This window comes from Buteo buteo, chromosome 24 (assembly GCF_964188355.1).
Source record: "Buteo buteo chromosome 24, bButBut1.hap1.1, whole genome shotgun sequence".
Lineage (NCBI taxonomy): Eukaryota > Metazoa > Chordata > Aves > Accipitriformes > Accipitridae > Buteo > Buteo buteo.
In genome coordinates, this window is record NC_134194.1 from 1,947,417 (window position 1) to 1,964,486 (window position 17,070).

Here is a 17,070-nt window from a genome sequence, read left to right on the forward strand (position 1 = left end):
TACGGTCAAAATGACTACCCATGACAATGTTTATCCTTTACTATACTACAAAAGACTGGGGAGGAGTGGTAAAAAGTGTAATTAGCTGGTATATTTCTGATGAGTAATTTTACATTGACCTGGCAGGTATAGCCAGATCAGCTCTAGTTTTGCTCCAACTCTGATCTCAAGTGGATCTTTGCTATAATGTTCCTCTCATGTGATAGTGTTGGTACAAATGTTGGGGTTTTTTTCCTCAGTCCCAAGAGTTATAGTAAATGTTGATACAGTTTTGAAAGGTGATGCTTGTCTCTGTAAAAACTAGTAAAGGTCTTTGTTAATATTTAATTCTCTATTTGTTAAATGTAGCTGTAAAATTCTTAGTTAAGATTATCATCTTCTAAATGTGTAGCTGTTTATAATTCACAATCTTGGTGTATTGATGTGAATTAACTACTCAAAGATAGAGTACTCTCTATTCCTTGCCTCACGTTTTGCCTTTAACAGTAAAATGGCTTAGATTCGAACTGTTCCAGTTGGCTTTAACTGATCAGTATCTGTAATTAAATCTGATATTTGTCTCTGCTTGAATCCTACATGTATAAGAAATTGGGCTGCATTCTGAAGAATAAGGTTTTTAAGCCTCAAACTTGTTTTAAAAGTTTGCCATTAATACCAAAATGATCCAGGTAGTTTGCTTGCCACGTTCCAGTGTACAGGTCCCTCTCTCAGCAGCCAGCCTTGATGTTCACTTGCAGTTACATGAGGTCAGCTGATTATAGGATAACTGGAGAAAAGAATGATTTTTCACATATAATTTAAAAGTTATGGTATTCATAGGCTTGATATCAGCATCGAGTTGCATTATGCTAATACTTTTACCTTGTTTACAATGCAGGGAAGTGCAACAAACCCGTCACCTTAAAAAGCATCAAAGATTTAAACTTACAGTGTGGGTTTATTCTGGTTTTGGCATCCTTTTAGATTTCACTATATTCAGAGTAGTAGACAAAATGAAGTCAAATGAGGCTAAAACGTTATTAAGGTGAAAAGACTAACATTTTAAAAACTGATAGGTCGAAGTCATCTTGTTTAGAATGGAATAGCTGGTTTTGCATAGCTTTCAAAGTAATGCTGTAGCAAATAAATTTTTTTTTAAATAATCAGGCACCTGTCTTAAAAACATGAAATAATGATCTTCTAAGCAGATGACATTTTCATTTTAGACTGCAAATTATGTGGAAGAACATCTATTTATTTCCTGGAAGCACCTACCATACTTTTTGCAGATCAGTAAGGCACATTTATAAATCTCTTGATATGAAGGGTAGCACATGTTAAAAGAGTTAGTTCCACCTTATTTATCATCTTATTTTGTTTACTCCTTTAAGTTGCAGTGCTTTATCAAGCTTGAAGGGAATCTTTTCCAACTTTTTTTTTTTCATGTTGCAACAATTTGACCTATTTCTGTTAACTAAGCAGCAAGACCAAACTGCAAATTAAAATTTGTAAGATGGGGGATTGGCAGTTTTTTAATCTGCATTTTTGCAGTAGGAGAACACTGTATGTTCTAAAGCAAAAGGTGCAATATTGCCAGAACTTCACTGAAATTACTGCTTTGAGTAGAAATGTCTTTTGGGAGTCAGGGCGGAAGGGAGACCTGGAAACAACATCAAAGCTTGAGGTTAGAATATGTGGGAGAATGGGTGCCAATAAAGGTATGTCAGCAGCAAAAATAAACCCAAAACCAGTAGAAGTCAGGCACTGAATGAGTGGGGGGGGTAAGGGAGTAAAATTGCAGAACATTTGGGGGATGTGGAGGAGAAAAAGTATTTTGGAAATGAATGGGAGATGTACAGCGTGGGTTGAAATAGCTAAATGATTCAAGCAGGTGAAATGGTTTGAAATAGTTACTTGCCTGAGGACTTTGTGGATTTTTTCATTTTTTTATTACTGCAGAAACTTTCCCTGTTAGAAACAGAAGCTAGCTGTAGACTGTGGGTTACAGCTCTTCAAAGTGTGAGGTGTCTTAAATTGGACAAACATCTTTTCAGTTTTGAGGAGCTATGGTCAGCAGGGGCTTCGTAACTGAGATCATTCTTTTGGCAAAACAGGTGCAGGAGCTAACTGTGTGCATTTGCATCCCTCCTCATTTCCTTCTGTGATCAGAAATTTTTTTTTTTGTTTATAGCAACATGAACCGTGAAGACCGGAATGTGCTGCGTATGAAAGAAAGGGAAAGGCGAAATCAAGAAATTCAACAGGGTGAAGAAGCCTTTCCACCTAACTCTCCTCTCTTTGCTGAACCGTACAAAGTTGTGAGTTTATGCAGTTCTTACAAATGCAGTTTTTATAGCAGAAGTCATATGCAAATTCATATTTTAAATTTCTTTTTATCTCCATTCTTTTCAAATCCACAGTTCTTATGCTAACCAAGTATTTAAGCAGGGCTTGAAAATAAGGATGGACAGTTACTAACCAGCTCTACTAGCAGATTTATAATAATGCTTATTACTATAAGGGGATATATAATCCTTTATATATTAGGGGAGGGGCTGCTTTGCAGGGAGTGAGAAAAGGGGTAATAAAATAATGAAGTTTTTTGGCTTTCTTCTGCTTTTGCTACAGTAACTTGAAACAACTAAACTGTCCATTGTGTCATGCTGTCCTGGTTTCGGCTGGGATAGAGTTAATTTTCTTCCTAGTAGCTGGAATAGTGTTGTGTTTTGGATTCAGTATGAGAATAATGCTGATAACACACTGATGTTTTCAGTTGTTGCTAAGCAGTGCTTATACTAAGTCAAGGACTCTTCAGATTCTCATGCCCAGCCAGCAAGAAGGCTGGAGGGGCACAAGAAACTGGGAGGGGGCACAAGAAATTGGGAGGGGATACATCCAGGACAGCTGACCCAAACTGGCCAAAAGGGGTATCCCATACCATGCCACGTCATGCCCAGTGTGTAAACTGGGGGAAGTTGGCCGGGAGGGGCAGATCGCTGCTTGGGGACTAACTGCGCATCGGTCAGCGAGTGGTGAGCAATTGCATTGTGCGTCACTTGTTTTGTATATTCTAATTCTTTTATTATTAGTATTGTCATTTTACTATTATTATAATTATTACTATTTTCTTCCTTTTCTGTCCTATTACACTGTCTTTATCTCAACCCATGAGTTTTACCTTTTTGTTTGTTTTGGGTTTTTTTTGATGCTCTCCCCTATCCCACTGCGGGGCAGGGGGAGTGAGCAAGCGGCTGCATAGTGCTTAGTTGCTGGCACATGCCAGATTGCTTTTTTGGGTGCTTTAGCCTGTTGCTAAACTTTCTAACCTTCAATCAGTGTAATCCAGACCTGGGTAAGTTCAGAAAGAGAATGTTTAAATAGGAGGTTAATTTTAAATGCTGAAATGCTTGATATGATAGAATTATCAGTTTTAACTAGTATGCCAATTATTTGTATCTGATTTTTTAGTTTGTTTTAGTCTCGTACAGCTTTAAACCTGTGCTAGGTTTCCACGTAGATTTGCTGAACAGAACTGGAAAAAAATAGCCTAATTTTGGGAGAGCTAAGAAAGTACAATTTTAAGATTTTCATTATGTAGCTCAAAGCTCGCTTTGAAAGCAAACCCATTCCCTTATCACAATTTCAGCTTGTTTGCAAGAAGCAAAACATTGTGACTGAAAACTGTCCTCCTGCAGGAGGAAAGTTGAGAGATGGTGGGTTTTTTTATTCCTGTCCTCCCATCACTCTACTGTGCTTGATAACCAAATCGCACATGTATGAAGTTAACTAAAGCTGCTTGGGATGCATGGGTAATGGTACAGTATACCTGACTGGAAAACAAACTGGTTATGTAAGAACAAACCTTTTCTTATATATAATCTTGTTGGCAAAAAGAATTATGCCGGTATAAATACCAATTAAAAATTGCGTGCAGTGGGAAGGTTAAGCTGATTTTATTTTACTGTTAATTAAAACTTTTTAGGACTAATACATTCTGTATTAGAGAAATAGTCTTTAAAGCTGAGAGTCTTTAAGGTGACAGTAGGCATCTACAATTTTTAAACTTGCATCCAACTCACCAATGCATTATTTGAAGCACTGATTAGTGCTGTTTCAGCTGTTCCTGCTGCTAAAATACATATTTTCCTTATGCTTTAGGGGTTAAATTACTGCTTTAAGAACTAAAATTGGGAATTGGAAACAGTGGCAAAAAAGACATGGATGTTAGCCACGATCTTAGCCCTGAAATTTAGAACTGCAGTAGTTGTTAAGTCAATTAGCTGAAAGTGAAGTTGTGATTTTTAAAGCCTTATTTTTCAAATTATTTTCACAGACCAGCAAAGAAGACAAATTGTCTAGTCGTATTCAGAGCATGCTTGGTAATTATGATGAAATGAAGGATCTTATAGGAGATAGATCGCTACAAAAGCTTGTTGGAATTCCCAAACCAACCGTACCATCAACACCAGATGAAAAATCAAACCAAAGTTTCTTTGGTGATCAGAGACATAATACCAGCTCACATCAGAGCAGCAAATGGACTCCTGTAGGACCAGCACCTAGCACTTCCTCGCAATCTCAGAAACGGTCCTCAGGTTTACAGAGCGGACATAGTAGTCAGCGTGGCAGTGGCAATAACACTAGCAGTAGCGGCCAGAGGCATGACCGTGACTCATACAGTAGCAGCAGCAGCCGCAAAAAAAGCCAACATGGGTCCGAACACTCCAAACCCCGTTCTTCCAGTCCTGGAAAACCATCTGCTGTTTCTTCGTTGAGCTCCAGCCATTCGAGATCTCATGGAAATGATCACCACAGCAAAGAACATCAACGTTCAAAATCTCCCCGGGATCCTGATGCCAACTGGGACTCTCCCTCCCGTGTACCCTCGTTTTCAAGTGGACAACACTCTAATCAGTCTTTTCCACCTTCACTAATGTCCAAGTCCAGTTCAATGTTACAGAAACCCACTGCGTACGTAAGGCCAATGGATGGACAGGAATCCATGGAACCAAAGTTATCTTCTGAACACTACAGTAGTCAGACTCATGGCAGCAGCGTGAATGAGCTGAAGCCTAGCAGCAAAGCACATCTAACCAAGCTGAAAATACCTTCTCAACCACTAGATGTAAGTTGCTGTCTGTTTCCTGACTCCTTGAATATAAGTCCCTTTGGGCTGGGATTTTCCAGCTTGTTTAAAATCCTAATCTACATAACCGAAATTTAGTTTTTAGTAAACACTGTGTTTTTTTGTTACACAAAGCATCTTAAACTTATGCAGTGAAGACCTGTATTTCAAATGGGGAATGTACAAAAGTAGTTATTTTTTATCTTCTGCTTCTTCCATGTGGATACTGTGATCTTCTTTAAATAAAGGCTGAGACATTCAGATAGGCTAACTTAACCCAGAGAGGCTAATTTTCATAGAGTATTTCTGTAGTCAGAAGTTAGTGAAATAGTAGGATATTCACAAATATTTTGACAAGCTATACATACATTGTCATTACTGGGGGCCATGTTGTCTTAGACGAGTGATACTATCTGCATATATCAGACTTTCTTTTGAAGTGTGTAGCAATTACTGGATGTGATTATTATACCTTCACCTGGGGAAAATAAGCTAACCCTAAAGCACACCAAATTGAACAGGGTTCAGAACTTTTATCAGGTATGCTGGATACAAAATACTATTGGGTTAACAGCTTTTTAGTAGTTTGGTAAATCTTGAATGGTTAAGGCACAGACTCTGACTACAGCTCCCTTACAAGGAGAGTGCCTTTCTTAATAATAAAATGTCATTGCATTTCCTATTTAATTGCTTGAATTGTCGTAGCTAGAAAAAAGCATTTGTTCCTGGGATTTCAATGAATAGCAAAATAAGATCCAGGGCACAGGTAAGGAAATTTGAAAATAAATTATTTTCTCATTTGTGAAGACTTGACATGCTGACGCAGTGAATCGTATAGTAGCTTTGCTTCCTTTCTGCTTGTAGCGGTCAGGAATGGAGAAGATTAATAGTTCCATAATTATTGCTGTTTCTAGATTCATGCTTAATGTATGTTTTACTTCATAATGCAGTTTGTCATTACTGTGCATTCACAGTCATGCATTTGAATTCAGATATTATCCAGTGGCTTCTTCCAGGAAATGATTGAAAGCTATGATTCTCTTTCCTTTCTCTCTAGAAGTTTTTAATATCACTGACTGCCTATGATCACTTTAACTGTCAAGTGAAAAGTAAGAGAATATTGTTGCAGTTTTATAGATCTCATGTATTTGCTTTTCATAACTGGATGTGACTCATACCATAAAAATATGGATCTATCTGATATTAAAATTAATGTTGATGAAAAGAATTAGCAAGGTCTGTTTGTATCTATATCGAGTCCATGTGAATCATGATAAGGATTGAAGTTTATTTTTAACTGTTTCTAGCCCCCGGGATCTTTGAAGGAAAATTTGCTGTAGGAGACATTAATCTTGAGTTTTGATTTGTAGGCATCAGCATCTGGTGATGTGAGCTGCGTGGATGAAATTCTAAAAGTAAGTTCTCTGTGCTTTTGTTCATAACTTACTTGTTGAAAATACAAACATTACTAAGGAGGTGGAAAGTACTCTGTAGTTGCTTAGTGCCTTCTAAATTGACTTGGCTGCAAGTTATTACAGGAGGGCTCTTCAATTACTCCTCCAGCACAGGTAGACCAGGGAAAACTGGAAGCAGAGCTGTGTGCGAGCTGGGCACTGGGCGTTGCTGGGTGTGCACATCATCTCCTGGATATCCTCACTGCATTCCTGTTCTAGGCCCCCTCCCTGTTAACCTAACCAGAATTACCCTTTTCTTCCACCAAAATACAGTCCTTACATTCTGATATCTTTTTAGATTGTAGTAATTTTTTTGCTATCCCACAGCAGAACTTTCCCTTCTCTTCTACCTAGGTTATTTTCTCAAGTCTTTTTACCCGATGTGATCCCCTGGTCATATGTCTACTATAACAAAAGAATCCTCAGATTCCCCTTGAGCATTTCCATGGCTTACCATTTGCTCTGACCTTCAGTACTCCATCATCCTTGGAGATGCTCTGAGAGAATGCAAAGCACTTTCTTTCCAGCTTCAGGCATTTGATTTTCCCCTTTTTTCCTTGAACTTCATAGGCTTCCCTTTCCTAGGATTCTTCTTTCTACCCCTGTATCCTACGTGTGCTCTTCACAGGCTGAAATGATCAGACTGACTTCTACTTCAGTTTATGTTCAGGCCAACCAATTCTATTGATTTATGCCTTTCCGCTTGTTACTATGTCTTAACTATCTGTTCTCATGGGTAACAATTTAAGATTTAGGTTTCAGTGCAAAATCTTTGTTACACATTTGGGAAATTAAGATTTGAATATAAAGCTTAGCGAAGTGTGGACAATGAACTGAAAACTGAGAGACAGGGTTACCATTTGAATAAGATTGTAACTTGAAATCTTTGCTTTAATTTTGTTAATAGCTTTCCTTTTTTGTTCTGGTTGTAGGAGATGACCCATTCTTGGCCTCCTCCACTGACTGCTATTCATACACCATGTAAAACTGAACCATCAAAATTTCCTTTTCCAACAAAGGTCAGTGCTGTAGTCAAATACTGAGTGCTGTTGAAGGAGTAACTCCTATTAAAGATCAGGATTTTGGAACTCTTTTAAATTCAATTCTGTGTAGTTCTGGGATTGTTTCAGTATCTCTCTATCTTGCTTCACAAAAACATTTGTCAGCAGTAGCCTTACAAAGAATGTCATCATTTTTCCTCTGGTTTACCCACACACTGCAGTCTGCAAAGATGTCTATAATATAACTTTCCTTTTACTTTTTAATTTTTGTTTCATAAACTCAAACCTTCTTCAGGATACTTCTGAAGCTTGAAAATGCCATTGAACCTTTTTCCCCTATTAGGGAAATGCTTTGCACCATTTTGTGTAGAACCAAGCAAGTGTTGTGTTTACCTCCATCTAGCAAAGTCATGGAGGCTGGCTGGTAAATGCTAAAAATTTAATATACTTTTCTGCATAAACTGAATTTTTCTGATAATTTTGAAGTCCATTAATAGTTCTGTTAGATCTTAGATTTTCAATTACAAAAAAATTAAACCAGTTTTAAAGTCAGATGTTTTGCTAAAGAAATTTTCAGATCACTTGTTCTGAAAGATCCTCTTCCTAACCTCCCATGTACTTAATAACTACTGAAGTGTTTAAGCTATTAATTCTAAAGAAAAATCAGTCACTCTTTGCTGCTGTTGACAGCCCAGGGCACGTTTCCCGGAGACCTGCTTGAACTGACACCTCTGAGGAAGGAGTTCTCTTGCTCTCAGCTGCTTGCTCCGTCCCCTGAGGCTGGATCTGGCAGCCCCAGCTGCAGGGTTTTAAGGCAAACTGACACTGGTGATTGTTTGCCTTGAAATACAGCTCTGCAATCTCAAGATCTTGGAAGCTGATGGGTAGGCAGGGTGGAGCTAGGCAGGGTAGATAGCTGTGGGTAGCAACTTGAGCAAGTACAGTTCAGCTTGCGATAGCTGACTCATTCAAGAATTCATGTTTTGTTTCCTGTATCTACTGATTACCAGTAAAAGATTTAATTTGACAATATAATTTTTCTCCAGACTCAACATATCTCTGAAATGGATTGGGGTACTCCACCCCTAATCTGGCATAACTTCAGAGTGAAGAAATTATTCTGTTAGTCTTGTAAAAGTTACCTTCATAATAATTAAGACTACGCTTTTTCTGACCAGACTGCTGTTCTAGAGCACCGCTTGCTGCTATCAATTTCCTGTTTGATCCAAATTGCTCCCCAAAACAGAACAGTTCAGTGAAGTATTTTGAGATTTTCTCACTGAAGTCTCTAATCTGTCTAAACCGATTGTCTTATGAGTGCTTTGACATCACCTTCTTTTGGCCAAAGGTTCCAGGTCCCATGTTGTAAGTGCACATCCACAAAACTCCCACAGGCTGGTGCGAAGTTAAATGGTTAGGGTTCTCATACTGGCTAAATATCCCAGAGCTGTGGGCAGTCCTGTTTTCATCGCCCTCTGCGTTGCGTGTTTCTGTCTCGCTGAGTCTTGCTTGCTTCTCTCCAGTGAGCTGAAAATGCAGAATAGACTATATGGTTCTCAGCTTTACTTTTGAAGGCATATCTAGAAATAAATCTTGTCGTCTATTTTCTTAACATTAGATCGATATTAATCTTGCATACATTACTTTTAGTCAAGGTTTATTTGCTGTGTTATATAAAACTGTGAACTTGGAAATAGTTCTTACCTTTTATTGTAAAGAAAGAAATTCCACACCTTTCCTCATCAACAAAGGTACTTACTCCGCTGCTTTGAATACTTATCCCTGAACCTTTGGGGAGATGTTTTCCCTTCACACACTTTTGAGCACACTCGATTGTGGCATTGCTAGAACCACTTGTTTCTGTGTTGCTCTGATATTTGACTCAATTTGGGAAGAAAGGAAGTGTGCAGAGATATATGTGTCTCTGTGACGCAGAGAGAAACTACGTAAGATTGCCCAGTCTTGTTGATGTTTGAAAAAAAAAGGTAGCTTGTGGTATTTTGAACCTATCAACCTGGATTGTGTTTCTTCACTCAGTTTGCAAAAAATTCCATTTATGGCTGCTCTGAGTCTTTTGACTTTTTGCCAGCTTTTTTATTTTGTGGCTGCACATCTTAGCCATGGAACTTTGTCAAATTCTCTCTCTGCATCCAAAGCCTATAATTTCCTCTGCCTTCGCCCCTCTGTCGTTCTTGGCAGCAGGTTCTTCGCAGAATTCCAGCAAGTTAGCGAGCCACAGACTTGTGCAGTCTGGACCCAGAGCAGAATTCAGAAAGCAAAACAAAACAGTGGTTTACTTTAATCAAGCAGTACTGTTCGAGGAAAGCTTGTTCTCTTTAATACTGTGCTCAATTTATTTATATGTAATATGCTGCAATGTTTCACAGCATTCCTCTTGTGTGCAGAAGTTTGGTATGTTTTGCCTGCACACATAAAATTAAGCTTCCTTTGATGGATGTGTCGGTTTTATTTGTAAGACTGTTGGGATAAGATGATTTTCCCTATGTGTAGACAGTGAGTAGCTTGAAGGGACACAAACTCCTGACCCAGGGGCCTCTCTGCGTTACTATAAATATATCTAATAATTACCAGGAAGTCTTTGAATCAGATGATAAAACTTCATGAAAAGAGGTCAGGGAAGGTTTTATGGATGCTATGAAAAAAAAGTAGATTCTGAAGTCTTGATAAAAACTGTTATCCAATGGCCTAACACTATAATTTTATCCTGTATAACTTTTTTAAAGCCATGGGCTCACAGTCAAAAACTCCAAAAATACTGGCATGTTTGTAAAATATATTAAAAACCCCAGCAGTTTCTTAGAGGGTGGAAGTTTTTTGTTTCAAAGCAATGTGAAAGCATTGGCAGTTTTTGTACCTGCATACCTGTGCAGTGACCTCAAGGCATCTCTGAAGAGGTGGATTCTGTCTCCAGGTTTGTTCAGTGTCTGCCCTGTGCTGGAGTTACCGAGAAGGCCAGCAGTCGGGTCCCTTCTTCCACTGTAATACAGAAACTTTCTTCTGAGAAACATAAATGAGATCTGACCTGAGATTTTAAATATTAAATGGAAATGGGTCCCATTCACCACAACCGGGCCTACAGCCAAGCTGGTAACCTACAAATGAGAATTCGGTACCCAACTGCTGTTCTATCCAGCTGGAGAGTGTTTCTCTCTCCACAGTTCTTGTGTTCGAGTACAAGCTGCGATTTTGTTTCCTGCTTAAGTGTCTTTGCTATCTAACCTCAGCAGTCTATTACACTTTGGTTAAAAGGGTTTCCTTCCTTTAAGTTGTTTTTAATTTCTTCTTTCTGAAGTAGACCTTTAGAAGATACTGGTATAAATAACTTTGGCGTTGAAAGTATAGCTTTTTTTTTTTTTTTTTTTTTAAGTCTCTGAGTTTCTTTAAAGATATATGTATTTAAAGACAAAATAGGTGGCAAGAGAGTTGGAAAAGTTGCACACTTAAACATAACACCTCATTAAAGTGCACTTAACTGGAAGACTGCACTATCCTTAGAAATAGGAAGTTGATTAAAGTGAGCAATTAGGCAGGTGCTTTCTGCAGAATTTTTGATACGGGCATTGGTAAGAACGAGTACCAGTTCCTCATCTTGTGCTCACCCCAGTGCAGTTGCTCTGTAGATGTGGTGTTTGATTACTGTGTGGTCTTTATTTCTTTTTTGACTTACAGTTAGCCAACTTGTCTGAGCTGACAGTGGAAAAAGGCAATCAGGGAGTCACACTTGCACTCCTTGTACCTATGTGAAAGATAAAAATCAGTTTTTATTCTGAAGGAAGTGTAGCTGCTGCCTTCTGTTGAAGTCACGAGGCTTCTCTCCAACTTCATCTTTGCTTTGCGCTTTAAACATAGTTTAATGTTATTTTTATTGTCCCTTCCTTTCTTTCAATTAATAAAGATTAGAGGCTTTTGAAACACCTTACAAGGAAAGTTCCTTATCAAGTTCCCAAATAACAAAATATGTGTTCAATGCATTATTGCAACTGTTTTCACTTTTGAAATAAAAAGTTCAGGGAAATTAGAAATATCCAAGTGCACTTTGCTCTGTAAAGCTTTTGTGTGTTTAAAAAACTAAATTTTATAAATTGTGTATATAACTGCTGCACCTTACTGACTTGGCTGTTTGGGAACACTGGTCCATGGGTATACCAAAAAAACCTCGGAATTCATTGTTGAATTGTAATTCTGCTCTGCTGTTGCCAGAGCACTTAAGTAAAATTTGTGTATATAACTTTATGAATTGAGTCAAATATTTTCAGTTTTTATTTATGGAGCCAGCATTTGTCCTCATTTTAAAATGAGGTCAGGAAGGTCCTATTTTAAAATGGCACCCTAGCCTAGAAGTAGGTTTTCGGTAACTCAGTAGCCTCTGCATATTTGTTTGTTAAAACCGTATTTTAGGATTTCAAAAAAAATTATAATCTGCTGTGTCTTGGGAGTCAGAACTGGGTTTTCTGGAATGGGAATACTGAAGATCATACAAGTGCTAAAATTCGCGAGGCTTCATCTTTCATGCCTAGATTTATAGGTAACAGATTCATTATGTATCAAAGGAAGTTATGTATCATTGTTCATTGGCTTTTATACAAGTGAATTGTCTGATTACATGAAGATCTGGCCTTTGGGGAGAAGGAATCATGTGTTGGCCAGCTGTGCCTGGCTGCATTTCCCAGGGACTCGCGTGGAGCCACTGCGAGAACAGGGTTTTGGGCAAAGTGTGCAGAGCTGTTCAGACTTTAAGTTTCATTGTCTCTTAGGCTCCTCTGTAGCTGAGATTTTTTTTTTTTTTTTTTTTTTTGGTGATAGGTTGTTATTATACTTATTGCTTGTCCACCGCGATGCTGTATGTGTCTGAAAAAGAAAAATGCTGAGAAAAGAATTTGAATGAAAATACATAAAACTAGCAGCACAGCTTTTCCATGTATAGGGAAGATAAAGAAAAACATACTGAATGATTCCTCTCCATGCTAAACATACACGAAGATAGGATTTATGGAAGTTGCTTAGGGATTTTGGAGTTCCAGCTATCACGTGGTACAACTGCACATGGCCTTCCTTAAAACCAAGCAAGTGGGAATGCTGAGCTAGGGAAGAGGAGAGTGCTGGCTGTGCCGTTATAGCTGGTGAGAGGAGCTGGGGCCCAGATGAAGAATCACTCTTTCTCTTTTGCTGTTAGGCTTTTTTTTCCTTTTTTAGAGGTCAGGTGCCATCCTTTAAGCGGAAAGAATACCTTGCTTAAAGCATGTTTTTTGATATGCTAAAATTCTCAGTGAAAAAAACGTTTGTGATCTTTTATTCCCTTAGGAGTCTCAACAGTCCAGTTTTGGCACTGGAGAACAGAGTAAGTATATTAAACTTCCTGTAATATGTTTAGGTTTTTTGTTGTTACTCGGTATTCTTAGTATGTCACGGTTTTTTAGAGAATGAGATTTTCCAGACTGGTCATAGGATGGAGTCTAAGTTAAGATTTCTGTACTTTCTCAAGTTTTAGTCTGTAAAACAATTGCTTGATTTTCTTTTGCATTTTTTATTGAGATCTAGAAAGTTAAGAGTAAGTTGTCAAGGTTGTTACTATCTTTTAGGGGAAAAAAAAAATAATTTGTCACGGTTTCTAATTCTTGAAAAAATGCCTTCATGGTTGATCTGATTGAAAATAGCTGAGTACTAAAACAAAACACCCTTTAAAAAATTCAACTCGCTGCTTGGGGACATACTAGAAACCAAAATAGTCTTATGCTTATATTTCAATAGAAAAAGAACATTGCAGTTTCACTGTTAGTTTTCACTTTGTCATTTTAAAATTAGAGATCTGGTCAAGAACTCACATAGTAATATTCATAGTAATATCCTTTAATTTCTCATCCCAGAATGCATTTTCAGGATTTAGATAAAAGCAGCTTTTATTTCTCTTTATCTGTAACATTGTTTTGAATATTACTGAAATTAATTAACAGGTAACATACCAGGTAAAATTGAATTAGAGTTGTGCTGTTACATTCCAAAACTCTTTCTGCTCCCACTTGAAGTGATTAAACAGATTAAATAGTAAAAGAAGAATGGTTTATTCTTAGATATTCACAAGCAGCTTAATCTAAACACCTGGTGCAGTGGGGAATTAAGGAAACAAATTGAAACTTAATTCCATAATGCTAAACCATTGACTTACGTTATAGGAGCAACTGATCTTCAGGTGTGTGAATAGAGAGGCAAGGTTAGTCAAAACACAGAACCAGTTTTTAACTCCTGTTTGAATTTTCTGGAAACTTTTAACAGCCTCAGTTATTGTTTCTGTTGAACTATGGAATTTGCCAGAATTAAAGAAAAGGGAAGGAACCCCCCACGCCGAGACTGAAAAGCAGATTATATCAGTATGTATTCCTAGTGTAAGATTTGGTTTCTGAGTTTGATTCTGGATCTAAACATTACTCATCTGCTGAAAAGCTAAGTAGGGATGCTGAAAGAAATCAGAGCTTGACAGGCTGATTTATATCCTGTATCCTACATATAGAAGGCAATAGATTAATCTTGATAGGAACAAAACAGTTTTTCACACCATTAATAACAAATTAAGTGTGTGTTTGTTTAGACAGCAATGATTTAAATAATTTTCTAGATTATTTTTTTTAATTAAATGAGGTGGGTTGACCCTGGCTGGACACCAGGTGCCCACCAAAGCCGCTCTATCACTCCTCAACTGGACAGGGGAGGGAGAATAAAACAAAAGGCTCTTGGGCCGAGATAAAGACAGGGAGAGATCACTCACCAACTACCGTCATGGGCAAAACAGACTCAACTTGGGGAGAATTAACTTAGTTTATTGCCAATCAAACCAGAGTAGGGTAATGAGAAATAAAACCAAATCTTAAAACACCTTCCCCCCACCCATTCCTTCTTCCCGGGCACAGCTTCACTCCCGAATTCTCCACCTGCTCCCCGCCAAGCAGCGCAGGGGGACGGGGAATGGGGACTGGGGTCGGTTCCTCACACCTTCCTCAAGGGGAGGAGGACTCCGCACTCGGCCCCTGCTCCACTGTGGGGTCCTCCCCGGGCTGCAGGTGGATATCTGCTCCATCGTGGACCTCCGTGGACTGCAGGGGGACAGCCTGCCTCACCGTGGTCTTCCCCACCACGGGCTGCAGGGGAATCTCTGCTCCGGCGCCTGGAGCACCTCCTCCCTCTCCCTCTTCACTGACCTTGGGGTCTGCAGAGTTCTTTCTCTCACATATTCTCTCCGGCTGCAGATTCTGTGCCCTGGCAACTTTTTTCCCCCCCGTTCTTAAATCTGTTATCTCAGAGGCGCTACCGCCGTCGCTGCTGGGCTCGGCCTTGGCCAGCAGCGGGTCCGTCTTGGAGCCGGCTGGCCTTGGCTCTATCGGACACAGGGGAAGCTTCTGGCAGCTTCTCACAGAAGCCACCCCTGTAGCTCCCCCGCTACCAAAACCTTGCTACGCGGGCCCGATACATTAAATTACTCGCTGTATTTAGTATTTTGTCTCTGCATCCGCTCACTTCAGTCTGTGGGAGATTGTACCTCACGTCAGCTAGTTGTTAAGTCTTCCTGTCTACGCAGCCATTGCTGGTTTATCCAAGAGTGTGTACTTCTGGCAGCTTGGGAGTGACTTATTTTGCTGGCTGAGTTTTCAACTGTGCATTTCTTTTTTCTTCTTCTAGAACGATATAATCCTTCATCAAAAACATCCAATGGTCATCAATCCAAATCGTAAGTAGCTGTTGAGAAAACATTTTTCAAACAATAGTCTACTTTTAAGAGATTTGGAAAATAGCTGTTTCTTTTACTAGAATGTGTCAGTTCTTGCACAGACTCTTTTAGCATACTTCTCCTTGACTGGCAGAAGAAGGGGATCATCTTTAAGCAGCTATTTTCTAGGACAGCAGACCAAATACAGCACATTGGAGTGAATAACAAATACACTGTGCTGCCTTTCCATTCCCCTGTTTTCTTGTCAGTTGTCAGGATAGGTGTGCAAGAGTTTAGACCTTGGAATTGGCTTGTGAACTAGAAAGGTATCAGCAGATAAGAAGGAGCAATATGAAACGGGACTTAGCAATCGTGTGCATTGCAGAGCTGTCAGTTGGAAGCAGCTTGTAGCAGTTGCAAAAATAGACAGGATGGGGAACTGTTTTGTATTGGAGGAGACAGAAAACTTTGTTTGGGATCCAGTTAAGTTCATTCTACTCACCCTCTTAACTGATTGGCAAACACTTCTATTAGTTATGCACACCAACCCAACATTTTACTTTGTCAATCATGCAACTGGGAGAAAAAATAAAAAGCAATTGGAATATTCTAGATGGCTGTAGTCCACCTTTCTCATACCTGAATATCAATTATGTGCTGTTAAAAGACTGTATCCAAACTAATATGTCCATGAAAATAAAGGTTTACCAGCTGATTGTGTGTTTAATGAAAGTGGTTGTAGATTCTGAAAACTTGTTATTCTAAGTTAACATTTGTTGTAATGCAATCACAAAACGAAGTCTAGTTCTTCTGCTGGTCTGTGCACAATGTTACAGTATTGGCAAGATTAAAAAGCACATGACCTGTGGGAAGGGAATAGAACAAAAAGAACTCCCCCTCAATTATCGTAGACTTACAGCCAGTTTCCCAAAAACATGTAGTTTAAGAAGATGCTCATACGCAGCCAGTTCAACAGGTGGTAGAAATAGAAGTTCACCATTTGGCTTTGCTTTTGTCATAGCAATATAGACCACTAAGGTGGAACTGTGCTGTTTCCAAAGCTGGGGAATGTGAGAACATCTAAGAAGAGGAGGTAGCATTGGACATGAGTTGAACTGGGATGCATAGGAAGAAAGTTGAGATGATGTTTACTGTGATAATATGGTTTTAAATCATTTAAAAAAAAAAGTCTGATCTGGTCAAAAAAACTTAACAAAGGAGATAAATGCATCTTTTGTAAAAGGATAGCAATGAAAAATATTTCAGGAACTAGATCCTAGAGCCTGGTGTTTCTTTTCATATCATCAGTAGAACAGCTATACTGTGAAACTCAGAAGTATTAGACTTTTAATCCTTTCTCATTTTCTTTCTCCAGATGTGAATCGAACCAGACAGAGTAAGATGTTTTATTTCTGTAATCAAAGATGTTTTTCAATAAGCACAAAGGCCTTGTACGCTGCTATATGTTTTCAGTGTGTTCACATATTTTCAGTATTGTGAAATAGTGTGTGTATGTATGACTACCATAAATAATTATGGCTTTGTATAATAATAAAATAACTATGGCTTAGAACAGTTGCACTGTTGCCACGAGACAGGAAACAGCCACTAGTGTTAGCTTTCTTGATTCTATTTAAAACAGTATTCTTGGCCATTCTGTATAAGAAGTTGAACATACACAAGTTAGCTCCTCCCACATTAGTAAATTGTGTCAAATTTCCTTTCTAAATTTAACAGTGAACTCGGGAGTCAAAGCACTAGAATCCTTATTCTTCTCTAAAGAATGACTTAACT

At 38.6% G+C, this 17,070-nt stretch overlaps 1 protein-coding gene across 8 annotated transcripts in view; it reads left to right on the forward strand.

Annotated features, from left to right (window-relative positions):
• Positions 1–17,070, forward strand: part of AFF4 (ALF transcription elongation factor 4) — a 56,123-nt gene that overhangs the window by 17,528 nt on the left and 21,525 nt on the right. For 5 of the 8 annotated variants that reach the window (XM_075057082.1, XM_075057080.1, XM_075057078.1 and 2 more), the window contains 7 exons: positions 2,171–2,297; positions 4,313–5,104; positions 6,475–6,519; positions 7,491–7,577; positions 12,882–12,918; positions 15,249–15,297; positions 16,652–16,672. In XM_075057082.1, coding sequence (XP_074913183.1) covers positions 2,175–2,297; positions 4,313–5,104; positions 6,475–6,519; positions 7,491–7,577; positions 12,882–12,918; positions 15,249–15,297; positions 16,652–16,672 — 1,154 coding nt within the window. In that variant the 5' untranslated portion in view covers positions 2,171–2,174. Of the gene's footprint in view, positions 1–2,170; positions 2,298–2,752; positions 3,027–3,674; positions 3,693–4,312; positions 5,105–6,474; positions 6,520–7,490; positions 7,578–12,881; positions 12,919–15,248; positions 15,298–16,651; positions 16,673–17,070 lie in introns of those variants that run through there. The other 3 variants (XM_075057084.1, XM_075057086.1, XM_075057083.1) reach the window with 3 other exon arrangements.